The sequence below is a fragment of the Gossypium arboreum genome, chromosome 6 (assembly GCF_025698485.1).
Source record: "Gossypium arboreum isolate Shixiya-1 chromosome 6, ASM2569848v2, whole genome shotgun sequence".
Lineage (NCBI taxonomy): Eukaryota > Viridiplantae > Streptophyta > Magnoliopsida > Malvales > Malvaceae > Gossypium > Gossypium arboreum.
The window spans coordinates 5,987,906-6,011,273 of NC_069075.1; the positions used below are offsets into that span (position 1 = coordinate 5,987,906).

At 36.1% G+C, this 23,368-nt stretch overlaps 1 protein-coding gene and 1 pseudogene across 6 annotated transcripts; both read right to left on the reverse strand.

Moving 5' to 3' along the window:
* Positions 1–424: 424 nt before the first annotated feature.
* Positions 425–3,470, reverse strand: LOC108485076 (type I inositol polyphosphate 5-phosphatase 10-like; annotated as a pseudogene).
* Positions 3,471–17,376: 13,906 nt separating this feature from the next.
* LOC108485456 (type I inositol polyphosphate 5-phosphatase 10) lies at positions 17,377–22,355 on the reverse strand. 6 transcript variants are annotated; one of them, XM_017789294.2, is made up of 10 exons: positions 21,703–22,355; positions 21,288–21,380; positions 21,105–21,183; positions 19,921–20,002; positions 19,704–19,808; positions 18,980–19,490; positions 18,713–18,906; positions 18,459–18,567; positions 17,925–18,073; positions 17,377–17,752 (listed from the first exon to the last, which is right to left on the reverse strand). In XM_017789294.2, exons 2-10 carry the CDS (start codon positions 21,351–21,353, stop codon positions 17,608–17,610), a joined length of 1,440 nt encoding a protein of 479 aa, XP_017644783.1. In that variant the 5' UTR covers positions 21,354–21,380; positions 21,703–22,355; the 3' UTR covers positions 17,377–17,607. The 6 variants fall into 6 exon arrangements, with proteins under 6 accessions (XP_017644783.1, XP_017644782.1, XP_017644781.1 ...); XM_017789293.2 differs by having other exon boundaries at positions 21,521–22,355; XM_017789292.2 differs by having other exon boundaries at positions 21,623–21,895.
* Between the last annotated feature and the right edge of the window lie 1,013 nt (positions 22,356–23,368).

Sequence of the window (23,368 nt, forward strand, 5' to 3'; positions counted from 1 at the left end):
ATAATCATTCATAGCTTGATTATTTTCCTTGTACCTGAAAAGTATATTATTTTATTGAAAATATATAAATATAAGTCATTCATGGCTATTTTTTCCTTAAAAATCTTGGCCTTTTTAGTTTGTTTGAAACTATATTATTTTATTTAAAATATATAAATGAAAAGTTTTGGAATTTTTATGACTCAGCTTATGGATACTTTGAAGTTATTTAAGTGCTTATAGATTGGGTAAAGTATATGAATTGGATAAATTGTCAAAATAGTCACTTTTATTTGTCTCAAGCTACATTTTAGCCACTTATGAAATAGTCACTTTGCCGTTAAGATCTGTTAACATTTCAAATATAAATGTAACCTGATACAAACAAAAATGACTATCAAATGTTTCTAATTTAGATAAAGTTTTCGAGAAAAAAAAAAGGAAAATTTATCAATTTTTTTTATAATAATTCGAATTTGAGTAAAATTTCTCCAGTGTAGAACAAATAATACGTTTTTATGATCTTAGTAGAATAATTATTTTTAATTTTCGAAGTGAATTAATTTACATTTGCTGTATGCCTAAACATGGAATAATTGTAGAAAATAACCAGATTTTATGATTTTTTTTTTCTTTTTGGAAAATGATTTCTTCTTCCTGTCTATTTAACAAAAGGCCATCTTCTCTTTGATCCATCCTCGCCATCCTCGCCATCTTCTCTTTGATCCATCCTCCATTGCCCCAACGCTCACCCAAAATGTCGCACAAACCGGCCGATGATCGGAAAACCTCGATTCTTTCCGTTCATACGAAAGCTGATATATTTCACTTCCACGCCATAGTATTCTGTCACACCTGAAAGCTCAAAAACCGTTAGAATCAATAAAAGAGTTCGTTCTTATGTGGGATACATTCAAATTATTTTTAAACTGACCAATCTGATCAATTAAACCGAACACCTAAAATCTGACCAGTTTAAACTCCAATCCGATCCGGGTTTTTAACCTGAAAATTTACAAATACATACCAAGCTGGAGTTCTCCTTTTGCTTTTAGTTTCAACGGTCTCTCCGGCATAGATGTCCGAGTTAAGAGAGTATTTGTAAGTTGGTGCAAATTGTATTTTTCCTTCTTTCCATCCCTTGAATACTCGCCCCGCCTCTCTTTCGATCTTTAGCTGTGCATCCAGATGCACAAATAGTTCTTGTATTAACAATAATCATCAATTACCCGAATCAATACATGTAGTTTATGATTACTCTGAGAGAGTTGAATATGGATATATGTCCGACAAAAGTATGCATCTTTTGAAGCTTTCATGCATGTATGTGTCAGACATTAAGTGCCAAATGCAGTACTTAAAAGAGAAATATAAAGAATCGGAGCAACATAAATCGATGTAATATAGAAAATCCTGCAACAGCTGAAATCTGTGTTGCTCTGGCTCTTCATTTCTTTTAAGTACTCGTGTTTGGCATTCATATCCCACACTCGTGTCTAACACATACCCGTGTCTGAATGCTTACTCAGTCTTGAGTAACAAAGGAAGCATCGGATATGAGTACGTATCCAACACCAATGCTTACAATACTTCTCGAAAATTTCCATGTTCAGGTCTGTTCTTTTTTAATATGGTATACGAAATTACCTGATCATTGTTATACAATGTATCCCAGGCTTCCTCTTTTAGAAGCTTTCCGGTATCAGAGTAGCTTAAAGCTATCCTGTAGTTCAAATCCCCTAGCCATATGACCTGACTGCAAAAAAATTTCGGATGAAAATTGGTAAAATAATACGAATTTTTCTGAAGAAAAACATTGAATAATACGGAATTGTAAACGTCAAAAACTGCAACAGATTTGACAATTTTAAAACATGGTTCATAGTTTCATAGATGCATACTCATGATCCAGAATTTTTTCCGGCACCCTACTGTTCGATGTTTTGCAGATCCTCGGAAACTGCGTGTTCCGAAGTATCTCTATGACATCCGAATTTCTCCGAAGTTCATCGCCTTCTTTTTCTCCAGACGCCAAATGACTGCACAAGAAACATAAGGTTGTCTTGCGGAAAAGCATGCTCAACGATATACAGCCCTGCATTCATAAATCTTTATTTCAATATATATCCTACGGAAATAAACAATGCATGGTTCAGTTCTCAACTTACTTTGTTGCCAAGGCACCCGAAATACCGCGACCAACGCAGGATGTCCGTAGGTGGCTTACGTATTGTACAAGCTCTTTCCACATCCATACCGTGAGAAAAATTCCCACCATTTGCTTGCTTGCTACAAGGCTATACTTAATCGAGTTTGCACTAGAAGGACCGTTAGGTCCGTCTTCATCATCTTCGGATGAAATATCATTTTCATTCGTTTGCGATTGAGGGCACCGGAAACAGAATTCTTTGCTATTCTTCCTTTCCAAACCTATAGGACAGTTGCAGGTCTTCAGCTTCCGTTTATTCTCTGTCCTCAAAGCTTTGCTGGCCTTTCTAAGTGAAGTTTTTGGGAAAACCAGTGAACCCCCGGGTGAGCCAATGGATCTGTATCCTCTTAAAGGAACATAATTCGCCTTGTTTAGTGACCGGTTTATTAAGGTGAGCCATTTCACCGCAGGCTCGTTGTCTTCGATCACAAGCACATTTCCGGCATTCAACGGAACGATTTGCTGAAAACTAATAAACCCAAAAGAAAAAATTCAATATAAACAATTCCCTTTGCATGATAAAAACATATCCAACCAGAATATTAGTGAAAATCCTGTAACAAAACCCTTCAAAATGGATTTTTTTCCAGGTTAACTCAACCAGCTTATACTTGCTTTAGTACAAACTAAATGTTAATCCAAGAATCTCACGGCAAAATCTGAGAGAGATTGCGAAAATTACCCTAACACATATATGTCTGATTCTTCACTAACTTGAAGAATATCATCGAGGTTGAATTCGCTATCTGGAGATTTACGTCCTACATTCCATGTCGCAACGAAGACACTAACAAACCAAATGAAACATTGATAAGAGCCTGGTTTATCAAATAAGCAAACCTGCTTTTCAAAAAAGACCAAGATAATTATTTAAAAAAAAAAACCATCTAAGGACACTACCGGAAAGATATATTCTCACTAGCAGCTTTCGTGCTTTTTTCTCTCGAAAGCAAAGGTTGAATTGGCAAATCATATTGTTCTTCTGCAAAAACGAACAAAATCAACAATCAATTACGAAGTAAGATAAAAAAAATAAAGAAACAAAATTTACTGAATTTGTTGCAATTTATAACCGTATGAAGAACAAGAACTTTCTTTTTCGACGAAACATTCGTTGCTAGAAATGAAACACTCGATTTTCCTACCAGTACTCGATTCAAAACTAAGAACTAAGACTATATAAAAAAAAGAGAAAGGAAACATCAACAAAAGTGGTGGTGAATGCTAAGCTTCCATGGATAAATGTTTCAAAACAAGAATATATTCTCAAACGAATTGCCATTTTCTTGCCTTTTTTCGTGGTAATTGTCTGAAATTATATATATATATGTATTTATCCATGTTGTATCACCATAGATACGTATACATGCTTTCATAATCACCATAAGTATCAACCTTATCATCTAAATGAAGGACACAAAAAGATAAAACTTAGAAATTCCGGCACTTAAATCTAGTTGGTTCATGTAGCCATCTTTAAGAAGTACCCGCAAATTTCGAATCTCGACATCTACAACCCCTCTTTCCCAATTTCCCCAACCCGAAAATTTGGTATACATGCTTCTTAATGACATACTCTGAAAAGTAAGTTTGTCCCTTGGATGACAAATGAATAAAAGAACACCGGAACAGAAAGCATTAGCAAGAAGCAAATGGAGGACAAATATAAATTACACAAAATCGGAGAAAATCAATTATTTATTGATAGGATTACAACCATCCATTTTTTGCAGGGAGGCTGTTATCCTGGAAGATTGGTGGTTCTTCAGACAACAATGTCCAGGTAAAAATTCTTTTTAATATTAGCAAATCTAACCGTAATTATAATTTTAACTCCTTCCTTCTATAGAAATAGGATATGAATTCCATCTCTGATTTTCTCTTGTTTATTCCAATTGTTTTTAACATGGCCTATCTAAAAGAACATCTAAAATCCATATTGAGGTGTTTAATGCTATGAACACAAGTACTTTGCCTCAGCCGTACTTGCCTGTTTCTCATATGGATTAAAACTATATTACTCCGACTCTTCATCTGTTTTTGAAGGATTCATGTTCGATATCTTTGTCCAACCCATATCCTAACATAGCAAGTTTATTGGTTTTGCCATTTATCCCCTAAATTGCAGGTTGGGATTATACCCTGGTTGATATCTTTGTCGACTCATCAAGTAACGGCGCAAAGGACCCATCTAACAACATACTTTTTGGTCAATGCTCTGCATCTTTGGATTCATGAACATCTGTTAGGATATATAGTTTTTGACGTTTGAAGTTATGAATTAACATCTGTTCTGAAAAATTCGTTCATTTCATTTTATCAATAAATAAAAGTGAGCAATTTTGATGTGCTTTTTCTTTGATCATCTACTTTTCTCTCTTCTACCATTTGCTTTATTTTGTTTGCTTGTCAATTTATACATAATCAATACAGGTGATAGGCGTCGGAACCAACAAATATAAATTTTTATGACAAAATAACAATAATTAGCAGTATAAAGTAATAAGGTCGAATCCACAGAATTGGTTAAGATAATAAAAGAAGAAAATACAAAAAATAATAAACAAAATATTTTTTAAGCTTAGCCTTAGCCTCGGTGTTCTCCAAACTTGAATTGATTCTTGAAATAAACTTTCCCTTTCAAGCAATAAGCCGATTATAGCAACTAAGAACCTCCTTGTGACACCCCGAATGTGACCCTAGTCGGAGAGTGGTTTCGGGACCACGAAACCGAGTCACAAGAATAATTAAGTGTTATATTCCGTACTTATTGAATGTGGAATTGGTATGCGTAAATATTTCGTGTCTCGATTTTTATTAATTAGGTGCTAATTTATAAGAAAGGACTTAGTAGTAAACTTTGAAAGTACGATAGGGAAATATGTGATGACTAATTAAAGCATGCATGCAAAATAATGGACTTGCATGTCAAATTCCCCTTTTACAAGTAATGGCCGGCCATGACAAAGAATATGGGTTAAACATGTCATGAAACATGTTTTGTTGGGCATTAGGGAGAAAATCATAAACAAATAAGCATGGGTGAGAAAAGAATGAAAAAAAAATGTGTGTGAGAGAGTAGCATTCCCCCATTGCCGTGCAACCAAGAGGAGAAAACAAAAAACTTGTTCATCCTTTCTCATCTTTTTAGCGAAAATACTAAGAGGAAGAAGGATTTTGCTTCATTTCCTTTGTTTAGAAGAGATCTAGAAGGTGATTTGGCTAAATTTGCATCAAGATTAAGGTATGTATGGGGTTGTGTTGGGAGTTTCATGCATGTTTTGGTTGCTAACTTGATGTGCATGTTAGCCATGGCTCAAATCTTTGGTATGCCATGGAAATGGTATTTGGCCAAAGTTGTTATAGTGATAAAGCCATTGCATGCTAAGTGTGAAGCTTGATGATGATGCATGCAATGATGGATTTTCTACTCATGAGTAAGATTTTGAGTTTTCTCTTTGTTTTATCATGATTAAAGTTGAAAGGGAGCATGATTGTCATACTTGGCCATGATGCATTCTTGAGCATGATTCATGCTTCTTGCATGTTAGTTAAAAGTTTGTGTTTTGGATGGCTATGGACACCTTGAAAATTCGCCATGCTCATATATGCATATATATGATTGCACATTTTGTTTGGTTATGAACTAAGTGATGAATATATTGATTTAAAGAAGAAAATGTGGAAGAATGCTTGTGAAATTGCAAGCACAATTCGCCTAGCACACATATAAGTGCTTGATGCTATATTATAAGTTTTGGGCCACAATGTGCAAGCATTAATTAGTAGATTGCATGCTGTTTTTGTGAGGTATTAAGTGCAAATTTTGACCTCAACATGTACATGAATATTCGCCTTGGGTAGCCCATTGAAGGCCTTAGCATTTCCTTGATGTTCAAACAAATTGTATTGAATTGCTTGATGTAGTATAAAATGTGCATGACCATTGTGTATTCAAGCTAAAGAGTGGCCATATGACCATCTAAAATCCTTGTCATATTCGCCATAAGCAAGCACAATGAGGTTTTAATAAATTGAATTTGTTTGAATTAGCTCAAGAGCCAAGAGGGCCACAATTGGACAAGGGAAGGAAAAGGTGATCGAATAGCCGAAAAAGCCGTTCGACAACATCCGAGGTAAGTCCTCAAGAAGTGACCTTACTTGAATTATGTGAGATGAAATATGGATGTGTATGATTATTGATTAGGTGTGTATGAGTATTTGAATTCCACCGGGCTAAGTCCCGGCGAATATGCTAATGATATTAATTGTGTTTGAGCCTTAGTAACGAAAATGAAATATGTATGTCCAATGATTATTGATGTATGTGTGCATGAGAAATTGAATGATATCCGGCTAAGCCCAAGACAATTATGCTGGAAATTATATCCGGGTTAAGACCAAGGCAATTGTGCTAGTGGCTACATCCGGCTAAGACCAAGGCATTCGTATGCGAGTTATTCTATCCGGCTAAGACCAAGGCATTTGTGCACTTGATTATATCCGGTTATATTCGAAGAATCTTGGGCTGGAGGTGAGTGTTGGTTGCTGAAATGAATTTAATTAGTACACTCGGACAGCCCAAAGGATAAGGTACGTTATATGTGCATTGGAAAGTCGGCGTGTTTGAGCAACATTCGCTCAATCGACTAATGAATTTCAGTTATTGAATTGATTGATGCTTTGCGAACTTATATAATGATGAAGTATGAAGTAAGAATGTGTATTAATGAAATGATGCATTTGGCTATGTGAATGTATTGCTGTAAATTATAGTTCATTATATTCCTTGAGACTTACTAAGCATAAAATGCTTACCCGTTGCTTTGGCTCTTAGTTTTCTAGATTTCGCCGAGGCAATCGGATTTGGGATCGTTGAAGTCGAAGTCATCCACACTATCAAGCCTCCATTTTGGTATAAATTTTGTTTGAACTTGAGATGGCATGTATAGGACTACCCTTGTTTGTTAAATATGTTGTAATGTAAGTATGTACGGCCGTGCGAAAATGGCTCGAAAAGGAAGTATGAACTTAGACTAATTGTGGGTTGTATGTATATATTTTGTGTCATGATGTGGCTATGGCTTGGAAATGAGAATGTTGGTCATATGATCAGCCATTGGCACGGTTAAAATGATCATATATGAACCTATGTATGGTAAGGCTAGTTGAATCATGGAGACCACCAAATAGGTGAGTCCTATCTTAAAACAGATGCTGCCAGCTGCAGTGGCGTGAATGTGAAAAATCACCAAAATTCATAGGAATGGAATTAGATAGTGAATAAGCTATGTAAATGAACCTTGATGAGTCTATTTTCATATGGAAGAAATGAAACGGTCATAGGAGTTACAGGTTAAGAGATATTAAAGCTATTGTGAGACAGGGCCAGAATGGTTTCTGGGTTCCCTGTCGCAACTTTAAAATTCACTATAAATTATCCAAAAAGAATTAGGAGATATATCTTATATGTACAGATTCCATTTTGAGTCTAGTTTCATTAGAAACAAACGACACCAGAATTAAAGCCCTGTACAGAGAGATATTCAAGTTATACCGCGCGAAGGTCGGAGCAGTCGATCCCTGTAACAGGGGTAACTTTAACTAATAAACTGTACCAATTGGCCCGACCAAAAATCCTAGAAATAAATCCATGGATGGATATATGAGTCTAAATTCAGGGAAAATTTACGAAACCAGTTTCCGAGTTTTGAAACTCGAGATATGATTTTAAGGCGACAGTGACGCAGTTTTCCAGCCTGACTGGAAATGTCAAATTGGTGGGCAAAAACATGTGAACTTGGTTTGTTAACCCTCGGGTCCGATACGGCGATGGTCTCGGGTTTTGGGGTGTTACAATTTTATTGGTATCAGAGCCACGGTTTAGTCGATTCTAGGACTACCGTGATGTGTTTGGGGTCTAGCTATACATGCCATTAAATGATGAATCGATAGTGTGATGAATTCTGACAATTTGACTTCATGTTTGTTTATAGCAATGGATCCCGATCCCAACCGAGCGATAGCTGATGATGTGGAGAGTGTGGCGCCTGCTCCCGCGCAAGGGACAGCGCCGGCGGACTCTCAACCTATGGCCAGTAATCCTAATGATGAGGCTAGGCAAGCCTTTTATAGTGTGATGAACGAATGGTTTAATCAATACATTCGAACCAACACATTGTTCCACCACCTCCATTCCCGACGAATGCAACCCCCGCACCTACGATACCTCCGGTGACTGACCCAATAAGGTCAGGTAAGCCCCCAGTCGATAGGATTCGAAAACATGGGGCCACTGAATTTAAGGCTACGGATGATGATGATGCCGAGCGAGCTGAATTATGGTTAGATAACACTATCCGGGTGCTTGATGAGCTATCCTGACACCCGATGAGTGCTTAAAGTGTACCATCTCCTTGCTACGCGAGTCCGCCTACTATTGGTGGAGTACTCGACTTCGTGGTGCCTAGAGAGCAAGTGACTTGGGAATTCTTTCTAACCGAGTTCAAAAAAGTATATCGATCGAGATTCATCGACCAAAAGCGGAGGAGTTCCTTGATCTTAAGCAAGGTTCTATGTCCGTTACCGACTACGAACGAAAGTTTGTGAGGCTTAGCCTTGCTGCGAGAATGCATTTCGTCCGAAGCTATTATGTGTAAACGCTCGAGGATGGGCTGAATGATGATATAAGGATGTTTGTTGGCATTCTCGAGATACGAGAGTTCGTAGTACTTGTTGAGCGAGCTTGTAAAGTCAAGAGCTTAGAAAGGAGAAACAAAAAGCTGATGTGGGGATTGGAGAATTCGAAGAGGTCCTCGGAAAGTCTCTTCAACAAGCATCGAAGAGATTTCGAGATGATGCGAGCCGGTCTAGAGGCGTTTGGGCTTTCTAGACGAGGACGCGATCGACCCCTGTGACCACACGAGTCACCTCGATCGCCGGTGGCGGAAATGATCGCCGAGAGAGGCGGAGTGTCCACATTGTGGCAAATGGCATTCGGGAGCTGTTGGTTTCGTGATCGCTCTCGCTATAAGTGTGGATCGGCCGACCACTTTATGAAGGATTGCCCGAGGATGCACGAACAGAATGCAAGTCGTGGTGCAAACCCGGTGCTACCATCGCCGAGGTAGACCACCTAGAAATATGGGCAATGTCGTTGGCGGTCGAGAGGATCTAGAGATGCTACCATCGGATCGAGGCTCGTGCTCTGCTAGGACTTATGCCATACGCACGCGACGCGAGGATCTGCCTCTCCGGATGTTATTACCGGTACTTTCACTCTTTTCAATACAAATGTAATTGCTTTGATTGACCCCGGTTCTACTCATTCATATATATGTGAAACCTTAGCATCCAAAGAAGACTTTGCCCATTGAGTCTCTCGAGTTTGTAATTCGGTGTCAAACCCTTGGGTCATTACGTGCTTGTTAACAAAGTGTGCAAGAAAAGTCCCTAGTGTTCCGAGGTTCTTGTTTTCCCGGACTTGATGCTTTTGCCGTTCGATGAGTTCGATGTTATTCTTGGTTTGGATTGGTTGACCATGCACGATGCGGTTGTAAATTGCAAGAGCAAGACTATCGATTTGAGGTCGCGAATAATGAAATAATTCGGGTTGAGTCCACGGACTTAAAAGGGTTGCCACCGTAATATCGGCGATGTTGGCCCGAAATATGTAAGAAAAGGGTGCGAAGCGTACCTTGCGTCGTGCTTTCGATGACAAGGAATCGAGAAGAAACCCGAATCTGTGCCGTGGTTTGTGAATACCGGATGTTTTCCCAGAAGAATTACCGGGTTTACCACTGTTCGGAAATAGAATTTGGCATCGAATTGGTACCGGTACCACTCCAATTTCGATAGCTCCGTATCGTATGGCCCCAACGGAATTAAAGGAGTTGAAAGTTCATTGCAAGAATTGGTGGATAGAGGTTTTGCTCGCCCGAGTTTTTCGCCTTGGGGTGCGGTCTTTGTTCGTGAAGAAGAAGGATGGAACCATGCGATGTGCATCGACTATCGTCGACAACAAAGCGACGATAAAGAACAAATATCCGTTGCCACGTATTGATGACTTGTTCGATCAACTGAAGGAGCCTCGGTGTTCTCGAAAATAGATTTGAGATCGGGCTACTATCAATTGCGAATCCGAGATTCGGACGTGCCCAAGATCGCCTTGAGCGAGATATGGTCACTATGAGTTCCTAGTGATGCCGTTTGGGCTCACTAATGCCCTGCGGTATTTATGGACTTAATGAATCGGATCTTTAGACCATATTTGGATCGATTCGTAGTCGTGTTCATTGATGACATCTTGGTCTATTCAAGAAATGAGACCGAACATTTGAACACTGCGGTTAGTCTTTGCAAATTTTATGGGACAAGCAATTATATGCTAAGTTCAAGAAGTGTGAGTTCGGTTAAGAGAGGTTAGCTTCTTGGGTCATGTGGTATCTGATCGGGTATTCGAGTTAACCGAATAAAATTTCAGCCATACTTAATTGGAAACCTCAGAAATATTCTCGAGGTTCGAGCTTTTTGGGCTTGCTTAGGTTATTACCGACGATTTGTAAAGGGTTCTCAACGATAGCCACGCCGATGACGAAGCTACTCCAAAAGGATGTTAAGTTCGAATGGACGGAGAAATGCCAAAAAGCTTCGATCAATGAAAACTTATTTGATGAAGCCCCAATTCTAGTGCAACCCGAGTCCGCAAGGAGTTTGTTATCTATAGCGACGCCTCTCTACTTGGGTTAGGTTGCGTATTAATGCAAGAAGGTCGAGTTGTGGCCTGCGCGTCGAGGCAATTAAAGCCACATGAGAAAAATTATCCGACTCATGATCTCGAATTGGCGCTATCGTATTCGCCTTAAAGATTTGGCGACATTACTTATTTGGTGAAAGGTGCCATGTATACTCGGATCACAAAAGTCTCAAATATTTGATGACCCAAAGAGACTTAAATCTGCGACAAAGACGTTGGCTTGAGCTGTTAAAGGATTATGAACGATCATTGATTATCACCGGAAAGGCGAATGTGGTTGCGGATGCCTTGAGTCGTAAATCGTTATTCACTTTACGAGCGATGAATGTGCACTTGTCCGTCCGATCCGACGGTGTGTTAGTGGCTGAATTGAAAGCCAAACCACTATTGACACACCAAATTCGAGAAGCTCGAGAAAGTCGACGACGAGTTGGTTGCAAAGCGGGCTGCGTGTGTTCGAACAAGGACTCGGAGTTTCAAATCGACGATGACGATTGTTTGAAGTTCAAAAGTCGTCTGTGTGTCCCAAGGAATTGAACTCATTTCGATAATTCGAATGAAGCCCATTGTAGCCAAATGGCAATCCACCCGGGAGTACAAAGATGTACAATGATTTGAAACGTCGATTTTGGTGGCATGGTATGAAGCGAGACATCTCCGACTTTGTTTCAAGATGTTTAATATGTCAACAAGTGAAAGCGGAACATCAGTGCCTTGAGATTACTTCACCAATCACGATACCCGAGTGGAAATGGGATCGAGTCACAATGGACTTTGTATCCGGACCGCCATTGTCGCAAGTAAGAAGGATGCGGTTTGGGTCGTGGTAGATCGATTGACTAAGTCGGCCCACTTTGTCCCCCGACGCACGGATTTTTCAATGGACAAATTAAGCGGAATTGTACGTTTCTCAGTTGTGAAATTACACGGGTGCCTATTTCTATCGTGTCGGATAGAGATCCGAGATTTACCTCGCGGTTTTGGAAAAAGTTGCAAGAAGCTTTGGGTACCAAGTTGCATTTCAGACCGCTTTCACCCCCAAACCGATGGTCAATCCGAGCGGGTAATTCGGATACTTGATGATATGTTAAGATGTTGCGTCCTCGAGTTTAGTGGTTCATGGGAGCGGTATTTGCCGTTGATTGAATTCGCTTACAACAACAAACTTTCATCGAGCATTAAGATGGCACCTTATGAGGCTTTGTACGGGCGTAAATGCCGTACACCATTGTTTTGGATGAGCTTGGTGAAAGCAAGATTTTCGGTGGATTTGATTAGGGATGCTGAGCAGAAAGTGAAAGTAATCCGTGAAAGTTTGAAGATAGCCTTCGATCGTCGGAAGTCGTACGGATATGAAGCGTAAGGATATCGAGTATCGTGGGTGATAAGGTGTTTCTCAAGGTATCGCCTTGGAAAAAGATACTCGAGTTCGTACCGTAAGGGCAAGTTGAGCCCGAGGTTCATTGGGCCATATGAGATATCGAGCGAGTCGGTCCGGTGGCATATCGTTTGATTTTGCCCCGAACTCAAAAGGTTCACGATGTCTTCCACGTGTCGATGCTTGACGTTATAGATCCGATCCATCGCACGTGATTAGTCCATCGAAATTGAAATTCAAGCTAATATGAGTTATGAGGAAGAACCAATTCGTATCCTATCACGAGAAGTGAAAGAGTTGCGAAACAAGCGGGTTCCGCTAGTGAAAGTGTTATGGCTCAAGCACGGGATAGAAGAAGCTACTTGGGAGACCGAGAACTCTATGAGAGAGCGATATCCGAACCTATTTACGGTAAGCTTTTGGGACGAAAATCTCTTGAGTGGGGGAGAGTTGTGACACCCCGAATGTGACCCTAGTCGGAGAGTGGTTTCGGGACCACGAAACCGAGTCACAAGAATAATTAAGTGTTATATTCCGTACTTATTGAATGTGGAATTGGTATGCGTAAATATTTCGTGTCTCGATTTTTATTAATTAGGTGCTAATTTATAAGAAAGGACTTAGTAGTAAACTTTGAAAGTACGATAGGGAAATATGTGATGACTAATTAAAGCATGCATGCAAAATAATGGACTTGCATGTCAAATTCCCCCTTTTTACAAGTAATGGCCGGCCATGACAAAGAAATATGGGTTAAACATGTCATGAAACATGTTTTGTTGGGCATTAGGGAGAAAATCATAAACAAATAAGCATGGGTGAGAAAAGAATGAAAAAAAAAATGTGTGAGAGAGTAGCATTCCCCCATCTTGCAGTGCAACCAAGAGGAGAAAACAAAAAACTTGTTCATCCTTTCTCATCTTTTTAGCGAAAATACTAAGAGGAAGAAGGGATTTTGCTTCATTTCCTTTGTTTAGAAGAGATCTAGAAGGTGATTTGGCTAAATTTGCATCAAGATTAAGGTATGTATGGGGTTGTGTTGGGAGTTTCATGCATGTTTTGGTTGCTAACTTGATGTGCATGTTAGCCATGGCTCAAATCTTTGGTATGCCATGGAAATGGTATTTGGCCAAAGTTGTTATAGTGATAAAGCCATTGCATGCTAAGTGTGAAGCTTGATGATGATGCATGCAATGATGGATTTTCTACTCATGAGTAAGATTTTGAGTTTCTCTTTGTTTTATCATGATTAAAGTTGAAAGGGAGCATGATTGTCATACTTGGCCATGATGCATTCTTGAGCATGATTCATGCTTCTTGCATGTTAGTTAAAAGTTTGTGTTTTGGATGGCTATGGACACCTTGAAAATTCGCCATGCTCATATATGCATATATATGATTGCACATTTTGTTTGGTTATGAACTAAGTGATGAATATATTGATTTAAAGAAGAAAATGTGGAAGAATGCTTGTGAAATTGCAAGCACAATTCGCCTAGCACACATATAAGTGCTTGATGCTATATTATAAGTTTTGGGCCACAATGTGCAAGCATTAATTAGTAGATTGCATGCTGTTTTGTGAGGTATTAAGTGCAAATTTTGACCTCAACATGTACATGAATATTCGCCTTGGGTAGCCCATTGAAGGCCTTAGCATTTCCTTGATGTTCAAACAAATTGTATTGAATTGCTTGATGTAGTATAAAATGTGCATGACCATTGTGTATTCAAGCTAAAGAGTGGCCATATGACCATCTAAAATCCTTGTCATATTCGCCATAAGCAAGCACAATGAGGTTTTAATAAATTGAATTTGTTTGAATTAGCTCAAGAGCCAAGAGGGCCACAATTGGACAAGGGAAGGAAAAGGTGATCGAATAGCCGAAAAAGCCGTTCGACAACATCCGAGGTAAGTCCTCAAGAAGTGACCTTACTTGAATTATGTGAGATGAAATATGGATGTGTATGATTATTGATTAGGTGTGTATGAGTATTTGAATTCCACCGGGCTAAGTCCCGGCGAATATGCTAATGATATTAATTGTGTTTGAGCCTTAGTAACGAAAATGAAATATGTATGTCCAATGATTATTGATGTATGTGTGCATGAGAAATTGAATGATATCCGGCTAAGCCGAAGACAATTATGCTGGAAATTATATCCGGTTAAGACCGAAGGCAATTGTGCTAGTGGCTACATCCGGCTAAGACCAAGGCATTCGTGCGAAGTTATTCTATCCGGCTAAGACCAAGGCATTTGTGCACTTGATTATATCCGGTTATATTCAAGAATCTTGGGCTGGAGGTGAGTGTTGGTTGCTGAAATGAATTTAATTAGTACACTCGGACAGCCCAAAGGATAAGGTACGTTATATGTGCATTGGAAAGTCGACGTGTTTGAGCAACATTCGCTCAATCGACTAATGAATTTCAGTTATTGAATTGATTGATGCTTTGCGAACTTATATAATGATGAAGTATGAAGTAAGAATGTGTATTAATGAAATGATGCATTTGGCTATGTGAATGTATTGCTGTAAATTATAGTTCATTATATTCCTTGAGACTTACTAAGCATAAAAATGCTTACCCCGTTGCTTTGGCTCTTAGTTTTCTAGATTTCGCTCGAGGCAATCGGATTTGGGATCGTTGAAGTCGAAGTCATCCACACTATCAAGCCTCCATTTTGGTATAAATTTTGTTTGAACTTGAGATGGCATGTATAGGACTACCCTTGTTTGTTAAATATGTTGTAATGTAAGTATGTACGGCCGTGCGAAAATGGCTCGAAAAGGGAAGTATGAACTTAGACTAATTGTGGGTTGTATGTATATATTTTGTGTCATGATGTGGCTATGGCTTGGAAATGAGAATGTTGGTCATATGATCAGCCATTGGCACGGTTAAAATGATCATATATGAACCTATGTATGGTAAGGCTAGTTGAATCATGGAGACCACCAAATAGGTGAGTCCTATCTTAAAACAGATGCTGCCAGCTGCAGTGGCGTGAATGTGAAAAATCACCAAAATTCATAGGAATGGAATTAGATAGTGAATAAGCTATGTAAATGAACCTTGATGAGTCTATTTTCATATGGAAGAAATGAAACGGTCATAGGAGTTACAGGTTAAGAGATATTAAAGCTATTGTGAGACAGGGCCAGAATGGTTTCTGGGTTCCCTGTCGCAACTTTAAAAATTCACTATAAATTATCCAAAAGAATTAGGAGATATATCTTATATGTACAGATTCCATTTTGAGTCTAGTTTCATTAGAAACAAACGACACCAGAATTAAAGCCCTGTACAGAGAGATATTCAAGTTATACCGCGCGAAGGTCGGAGCAGTCGATCCCTGTAACAGGGGTAACTTTAACTAATAAACTGTACCGATTGGCCCGACCAAAAATCCTAGAAATAAATCCATGGATGGATATATGAGTCTAAATTTAGGGAAAATTTACGAAACCAGTTTCCGAGTTTTGAAACTCGAGATATGATTTTTAAGGCGACAGTGACGCAGTTTTCCAGCCTGACTGGAAATGTCAAATTGGTGGGCAAAAACATGTGAACTTGGTTTGTTAACCCTCGGGTCCGATACCGGCGATGGTCTCGGGTTTTGGGGTGTTACACTCCTGATCGCCAACTTTTCCTTATGTAGTCAATCCTGGCCTTTCAATCTAAAAAACCCAACTCGAATCAACGGCTTCAACCGCATGAGTCGTTTAAATCAGATCTCTATCTCTATTGACGGAATCCAACTAGCTTTTTCCCATGCCAATTTGTTCGCGTAAATTCGAACACAATACGGTCGATTCGTCTTCCAAACTGTATGCCAAACAACTCCAACTCAACGTGCGCTTGCACTTTTTGAATCGAAGTTGAATAAACTTTAAAGGACGAATTTGTACTATCCAATATACTAAAAAGATAGAAAATACTGCATTAAGAAGTTTTTTTGAGCAGGCTCGTATCTCACGATTGTTTTATTGGAACAATTTCTGGGTTAAAGCTAAAAAGGGTTTAGTTTAAAAATAGATTTATAGAATTCTAGGGGATGAAAAGGTGAATGGCCTTAGAAGGAAATTAAACTAAAAGGTTGAAAGTAAAAGAAAAAAATTGAAATGTCAGAATACAGCACTGACGCATGTAAGGAAAAAATAAAGATTTTATTAAATGTCAAACGGAGAGTGTGTGTTCAATTGGCTGTAGTTATTGGGTATTTATATAGATTTTAGTATTAAAATTTGTTAGATTTTTCCTAAATATTATCACTAAATAGTCCTAAATATTATCACTAAATAATTCTAAATATCATTACCAAATAATTCTAAATTTAAAAATTAAATTTAAATTAATTACAGAATTGTAAAAATAACAAAATCCTTTAATATTTATCTAACCACATTTTAAAAAATCTTTTAACCCTTCAATTTTATTCAGTCATCTTTGAATCTTCAATCTTTCAACCAAGCCCTTCTCTTTGCTTTTTGTTTCAATTTACTCATTTTTAAAAGTTTGAATTCGCAGATTAACTTCATTCATGATAAGAAAATCTAAATTTAATAGTATTTTATTTGATAATTAATCAAAAAATATATTAAAAATACAATTTATATTACTATCAACAGGTATAATTTTCATGGCTCAAACATGAAAAAACTATGAAGAAATATAATCATTCATGGCTTGATTATTTTTTGTACATGAAAAGTATATTATTTTATTGAAAATATATAAATATAAGTCATTCATGGCTTGATTATTTTCCTTGTACCTGAAAAATCTTGGTCTTTTTAGTTTGTTTGAAACTATATTATTTTATTGAGAATATATAAATGAAAAGTTTTGGCTAAAGTTTATGAATGGGATAAATTGTCAACATAGTCACTTTTATTTGTATCAAGTTACATTTTAACCACTTATAAATTGATCACTTTGCTATTAAAATCTGTTAACATTTCAAATATAAATGTAACCTGATACAAACATAAATGACTATTAAATGTTTCTAATTTAGATAAAGTTTTCGAGGGAAAAGAAGGAAAATTTATCAATTTTTTTTTCTAATAATTGAATTTGAGTAAAATTTCTCCAATGTAGAACAAATAATACGTTTTTATGATCTTAGTAGAATAATTATTTTAAAATTTTCAAAGTGAATTAATTTACATTTGCTGTATGCCTAAACATGGAATAATTGTAGAGAATAACCAGATTTTATGATTTTTTTTTTCTTCTTGGAAAATGATTTCTTCTTCCTGTCTATTTAACAAAAGGTCATCTTCTCTTTGATCCATCCTCCATTGCTTCAACGCTCACCCAAAATGTCGCACATACTGGCCGATGATCGGAAAACCTCGACTCTTTCCGTTCATACGAAAGCTGATATATTTCACTTCCACGCCATAGTATTCTGTCACACCTGAAAACCCAAAACCGTTAGAATCAATAAAAGAGTTCGTTCTTATATGGGATACATTCAAATTATTCTTAAACTGACCAATCTGATCAATTAAACCGAACACCTAAAATCTGACCAGTTTAAACTCCAATCCGATCCGGGTTTTTTAACCTGAAAATTTACAAATACATACCAAGCTGGAGTTCTCCTTTTGCTTTTAGTTTCAACAGTCTCACCGGCATAGATGTCCGAGTTAAGAGAGTATTTGTAAGTTGGTGCAAAGTATATTTTTCCTTCTTTCCATCCCTTGAATACTCGCCCTGCCTCTCTTTCGATCTTTAGCTGTGCGTCCAGATGCACAAATAGTTCTTGTATTAGAACCAATCCATGTAGTCTATGATTACTCTGAGAGAGTTGAATATGGATATATGTCCGAAAAAAGTATGCATTTTTTGAAGCTTTCATGCATATATGTGTCAGACATTAAGTGCCAAATGCAGTACTTAAAAGAGAAATATAAAGAATCGGAGCAACATAAATCGATGTAATATAGAAAATCCTGCAACAGTTGAAATCTGTGTGCTCTGGCTCTTCATTTCTGCTTACTCAGTCTGAGTAACAAAGGAAGCATCGGATATGAGTACGTATCCAACACAAACGCTTACAATACTTCTCGAAAATTTCCATGTTCAGGTCTTTTCTTTTTTAATATAGTATACGAAATTACCTGATCATTGTTATACAATGTATCCCAGGCTTTCTCTTTTAGAAGCTTTCCGGTATCAGAGTAGCTTAAAGCTATCCTGTAGTTCAAATCCCCTAGCCATATGACCCGACTGCAAAAAAATTTCCGATGGAAATAAGTAAAATAATACGAAATTTTCTGAAGAAAAACATTGAATACTACGGGATTGTAAACGTCAAAAACTGCAACAGATTTGACAATTTTAAAATATGGTTCATAGTTTCATAGATGCATACTCATGATCCAGAATTTTTTCCGGCACCCTACTGTTCGATGTTTTGCAGATCCTCGGAAACTGCGTGTTCCGAAGTATCTCTATGACATCCGAATTTCTCCGAAGTTCATCGCCTTCTTTTTCTCCAGATGCCAAATGACTGCACAAGAAACATAAGGTTGTCTTGTGGAAAAGCATGCTCACTGATATACAGCCCTGCATTCATAAATCTTTATTTCAATATATATCCGACGGAAATAAACAATGCATGGTTCAGTTCTCAACTTACTTTGTTGCCAAGGCACCCGAGAATACCGCGACCTACGCAGGATATCCGTAGGTGGCTTACATATTGTACAAGCTCTTTCCTCATCCATACCGTGAGAAAAATTCCGACCATTTGCTTGCTTGCTACAAGGCTATACTTAATCGAGTTTGCACTAGAAGGACCGTTAGGTCCGTCTTCATCATCTTCGGATGAAATATCATTTTCATTCGTTTGCGATTGAGGGCACCGGAAACAGAATTCTTTGCTATTCTTCCTTTCCAAACCTATAGGACAGTTGCAGCTCTTTAGCTTCTGTTTATTCTCTGTCCTCAAAGCTTTGCTGGCCTTTCTAAGTGAAGTTTTTGGGAAAACCAGTGAACCCCCGGGTGAGCCAATGGATCTGGGTCCTCTTAAAGGAACAAAATTCGCCTTGTTTAGTGACCGGTTTATTAAGGTGAGCCATTTCACCGCAGGCTCGTTGTCTTCGATCACAAGCACATTTCCGGCATTCAATGGAACGATTTCCTGAAAACTAATAAACCCAAAAGAAAAAATTCAATATAAACAATTCCCTTTGCATGATAAAAACATATCCAACCAGAATATTGGTGAAAATCGTATAACAAAACCCTTCAAGATGGAATTTTTTTCAGGTTAACTCAACCAGCTTATACTTGCTTTAGCACAAACTAAATGTTAATCCAAGAATCTCAAGGCAAAATCTGAGAGAGATTGCGAAAATTACCCTAACACATATATGTCTGATTCTTCACGAACTTGAAGAATATCATCGAGGTTGAGTTTGCTATCTGGAGATTTACCTCCTACATTCCATGTCGCAACGAAGACACTAACAAACCAAATGAAACATTGATAAGAGCCTGGTTTATCAAATAAGCAAACCTGCTTTTCAAAAAAGACCAAGATAATTATTAAAAAAAAAACCCATCTAAGGACACTACCGGAAAGATATATTCTCACTAGCAGCTTTCGTGCTTTTTTCTCTCGAAAGCAAAGGTTGAAGTGGCAAATCATATTGTTCTTCTGCAAAAACGAACAAAATCAACAATCAATTACGAAGCAAGATAATAAAAAAATAAAGAACCAAAATTTAGAGAATTTGTTGCAATTTATAACCGTATAAAGAACAAGAACTTTCTTTTTCGACGAAACATTCGTTGCTAGAAATCAAACACTCGATTTTCCTACCAGTACTCAATTCAAAACTAAGAACTAAGACTATATAAAAAGAAAAAAAAAAAAAAGAGAAAGGAAACATCAACAAAAGTGGTGGTGAATGCTAAGCTTCCATGGATAAAAGTTCCAAAACAAGAATATATTCTCAAACGAATTGCCATTTTCTTGCCTTTTTTCGTGGTAATTGTCTGAAATTATATATATATATATGTATTTATCCATGTTGTATCACCATAGATACGTATACATGCTTTCATCATCACCATAAGTATCAACCTTATCATCTAAATGAAAGATAGAAAAAGATGAAACTTAGAAATTCCGGGACTTAAATCTAGTTGGTTCATGTAGCCATCTTTAAGAAGTACCCGCAAATTTCGAATCTCGAAATCTACAACCCCTCTTTCCCAATTTCCCCAACCCGAAACTCTTTTGTACCAAAAAAAAAGCAACTTTACAAATCTATCCATAAACACCTTTTGCTTTTCACTTCAATAAGCAAAACAAAAAAGCAAGTAATACAAATAAAGATAAAAAAGGTGCTTTGGATAATAAATCCAGAACCGGAACATAACTCGGTTCGTTCATGCAGTCATCCTTAAATCGTGGCATCGGATAAATCCGGGTTTCGAATCGCACTATCCGATTTATCCTATTCCCAAATCTCAACATATTTTTGTACCCCAAAAAGCAAAAATAAATGGATGCTATTTACTTTCCATTTAAAAAAGGAGAATAGAATAGCATCTTTGACAAATACTCAAAATAATTGAATTTCTTTCATGAAGAACAACTTTTCTTCTTGAATCAAATAATTAAAAATATGATAAGAACATTTTCTTTTCCTATCACCTTTTTTCTAATTTTTTTTTTGGCAAATGCTAAAATATCTTCAAAGTGAAGAAAATTATGATAATTGGTAAATTCATTTGATACTATAAGCACTCACCTGAAGAACCAAATCTCACTTCAATCTCTTTATTACTTTGATTTCTTCCCTTCACACTCAATATTTTACCAATCAAAGACTGGAAAAAAAAATTAACCCAAAATAAATTGAAAAATATTTAACAAATAAAATTAATTAAAACTTAAAAATAAAAAGAAAATAAGTAAAGTGGGGAGAATTTACTGAAGCCTGCTGGTTTGTTCTGTCTTGATTCATTAGTGTAATGCCAGAAAATCCAACCCCAATCATCACCAAATTAAAACACCTTAAAATTACCTGCAATAAATGAATAAATAAAAAATTAAATTAAATAAACAACAAAAGAAAATTATGATTCAAAACATGAATTTAACAGTAAATTTGTGATTTTTTTTTCTCATTAGAGAAGAAAAAAAAAAGAAAGAAAATACCCATACTTTCTATTTAGAAATCAATCAGTTTTCATAGAAGGAAGGAAGAAGTCAACTGAAGCAAACATATATATATAAATAAAATAATTGTCTATATATATTTGATACCTCCCAATATGAGAAAAACTTAGTCAAAAGAAGGAGTTGAAGGAGACAAAAAGGGTCAAAAGAAAAAGAAAGAAGAAAACCTGAAAAAATGTAAGAATATTGGGGTGATTTTCTTTTTAAGTGTGTGGTTGAATTGAAACCCAATGACCAATTGGGGTTAAAATAAAACAATAACAAAAATACAAAAGTATTGGAGTTTCCCAAAAAGATGTCTGCCTTTAGATTTATTGTTCAAAGACAAGAACCCAAATTTGCTTTGTTTCTATGAATGTTAAATAAAATATAAACATTGGCTTTTTTTTTTTTTTTGGGGGGTGGGGGTTGGCTGTTGTTTGTTTAGTCGGATTTTGAGAGAGATTTTCTCGAGAAAATAAAATGGAAAAGAAAAAACCCAATAGTTCAAAGACAATATTCAGAACCCATATTAGTATTAATATTAATAAAAATATAAGAGTGGGTTTTTTTTTGGTTATTGCTTGGTTGGTCGGATTTTAGGAGATAGATTTTCTCGGGAAAATAAAATGAAACGCCCCAAAGAAAAGAAACTCCTCAAAACGAAACGGTCAAGCGTGGGGATCGAATCTCAAAAGTCCCCTCCATCATTTTTTATGGGTAAAGAGTTAAAAAAGATGCTTTGTTAGATTTTTCTTGGCTTTTAAGTATTTTTTTCTTGGAAAATAAAATAAATTAGGTTCTTTTCTTTGTTTGTGTGTGATCTTTTTGAATGAAGAGTTCAAGAAAATTCTTTTATTCCTTTGGATTTGGAAGTAGTTAAAGCGTGTATGATCTGAGATTGGTCCAACTTATTTTTTAATTATTTTTATAAATTTTATATAAAAATATTATCACTATTTTTTTTCATTTTGTTATTTTAAGTTTTATCTTATTTTATTACTTAAATTTTAATTCTGATTTTTTTGTGAATTACAACCTCGAGCTCGAGGACGGAGTTATCTAATAAAAAGATCTATTTGTCATATTATTATTATATTGAAAGATTTTAAATTTAAACCACTTGATGAGATATATGATGCTACCAAAACTAAAAAAAACCGAATAGTTAAAAAAGAGATAAATAAAAATACAAATATAACATATCCTAATATATAGAAGTGAAGGATTACGGGGTAAAACCTTAATAATAATGTGACTAATACGACTCAAACTTAAGCCCCAGGTCGACACACGGAGTTCAACTTTAATTTTGATCTATTTTACTTTTAAAATTTATTCTTGATAATAATTTATCATTTGTCATGTTTTTATCAATAAAGTTTATTTTATTTTTAGATAAATTAAGATAAAAAAATAATTTAGAATCAAAATCAAAAAAATTTTAAGTAAACAAAATAAATATAAATATAATTGATACCCATAAACCTAAATATTAAAATATGCAGTGGATTTTTATTAATTAAAAATACAATTTTTTTAATTTAATACTAACAAATTTTAAATAAAATTTAAATTAGATTATAACGAGAATTTTTTAAAATTTAATGATAACAAATTTAAATATTAAGATAAATAATATTTATATTTGTGATAATATTATTTATCTTGATTTTATAATTTTTATTTTCTTACTTAAAAATTAGGAAATTTTTCAAATTTTACTTAAGATTTTAAATTTTATTTATTTAAAATTATTAAAAATAATAATTATCCACATGCTAGTTAAATAAACTATTCAAATAAAAATCTAAAGCTTGCAATATATAATAAATTATATGAAATTAATATAAT

Bases quoted from the DNA above. Each gene is read 5' to 3' on its own strand.
- LOC108485456 (XM_017789294.2), bottom strand. From the start codon at position 21,353: ATGATTGGGGTTGGATTTTCTGGCATTACACTAATGAATCAAGACAGA. The intron at 19,491-19,703 runs GTAATTTTCGCA...TGGGTTTATTAG, and splicing joins TCAGACATATATGTGTTAGG to TTTTCAGGAAATCGTTCCAT. The intron at 17,753-17,924 runs GTATGTATTTGT...TTGGGTTTTCAG, and splicing joins AAAAGGAGAACTCCAGCTTG to GTGTGACAGAATACTATGGC.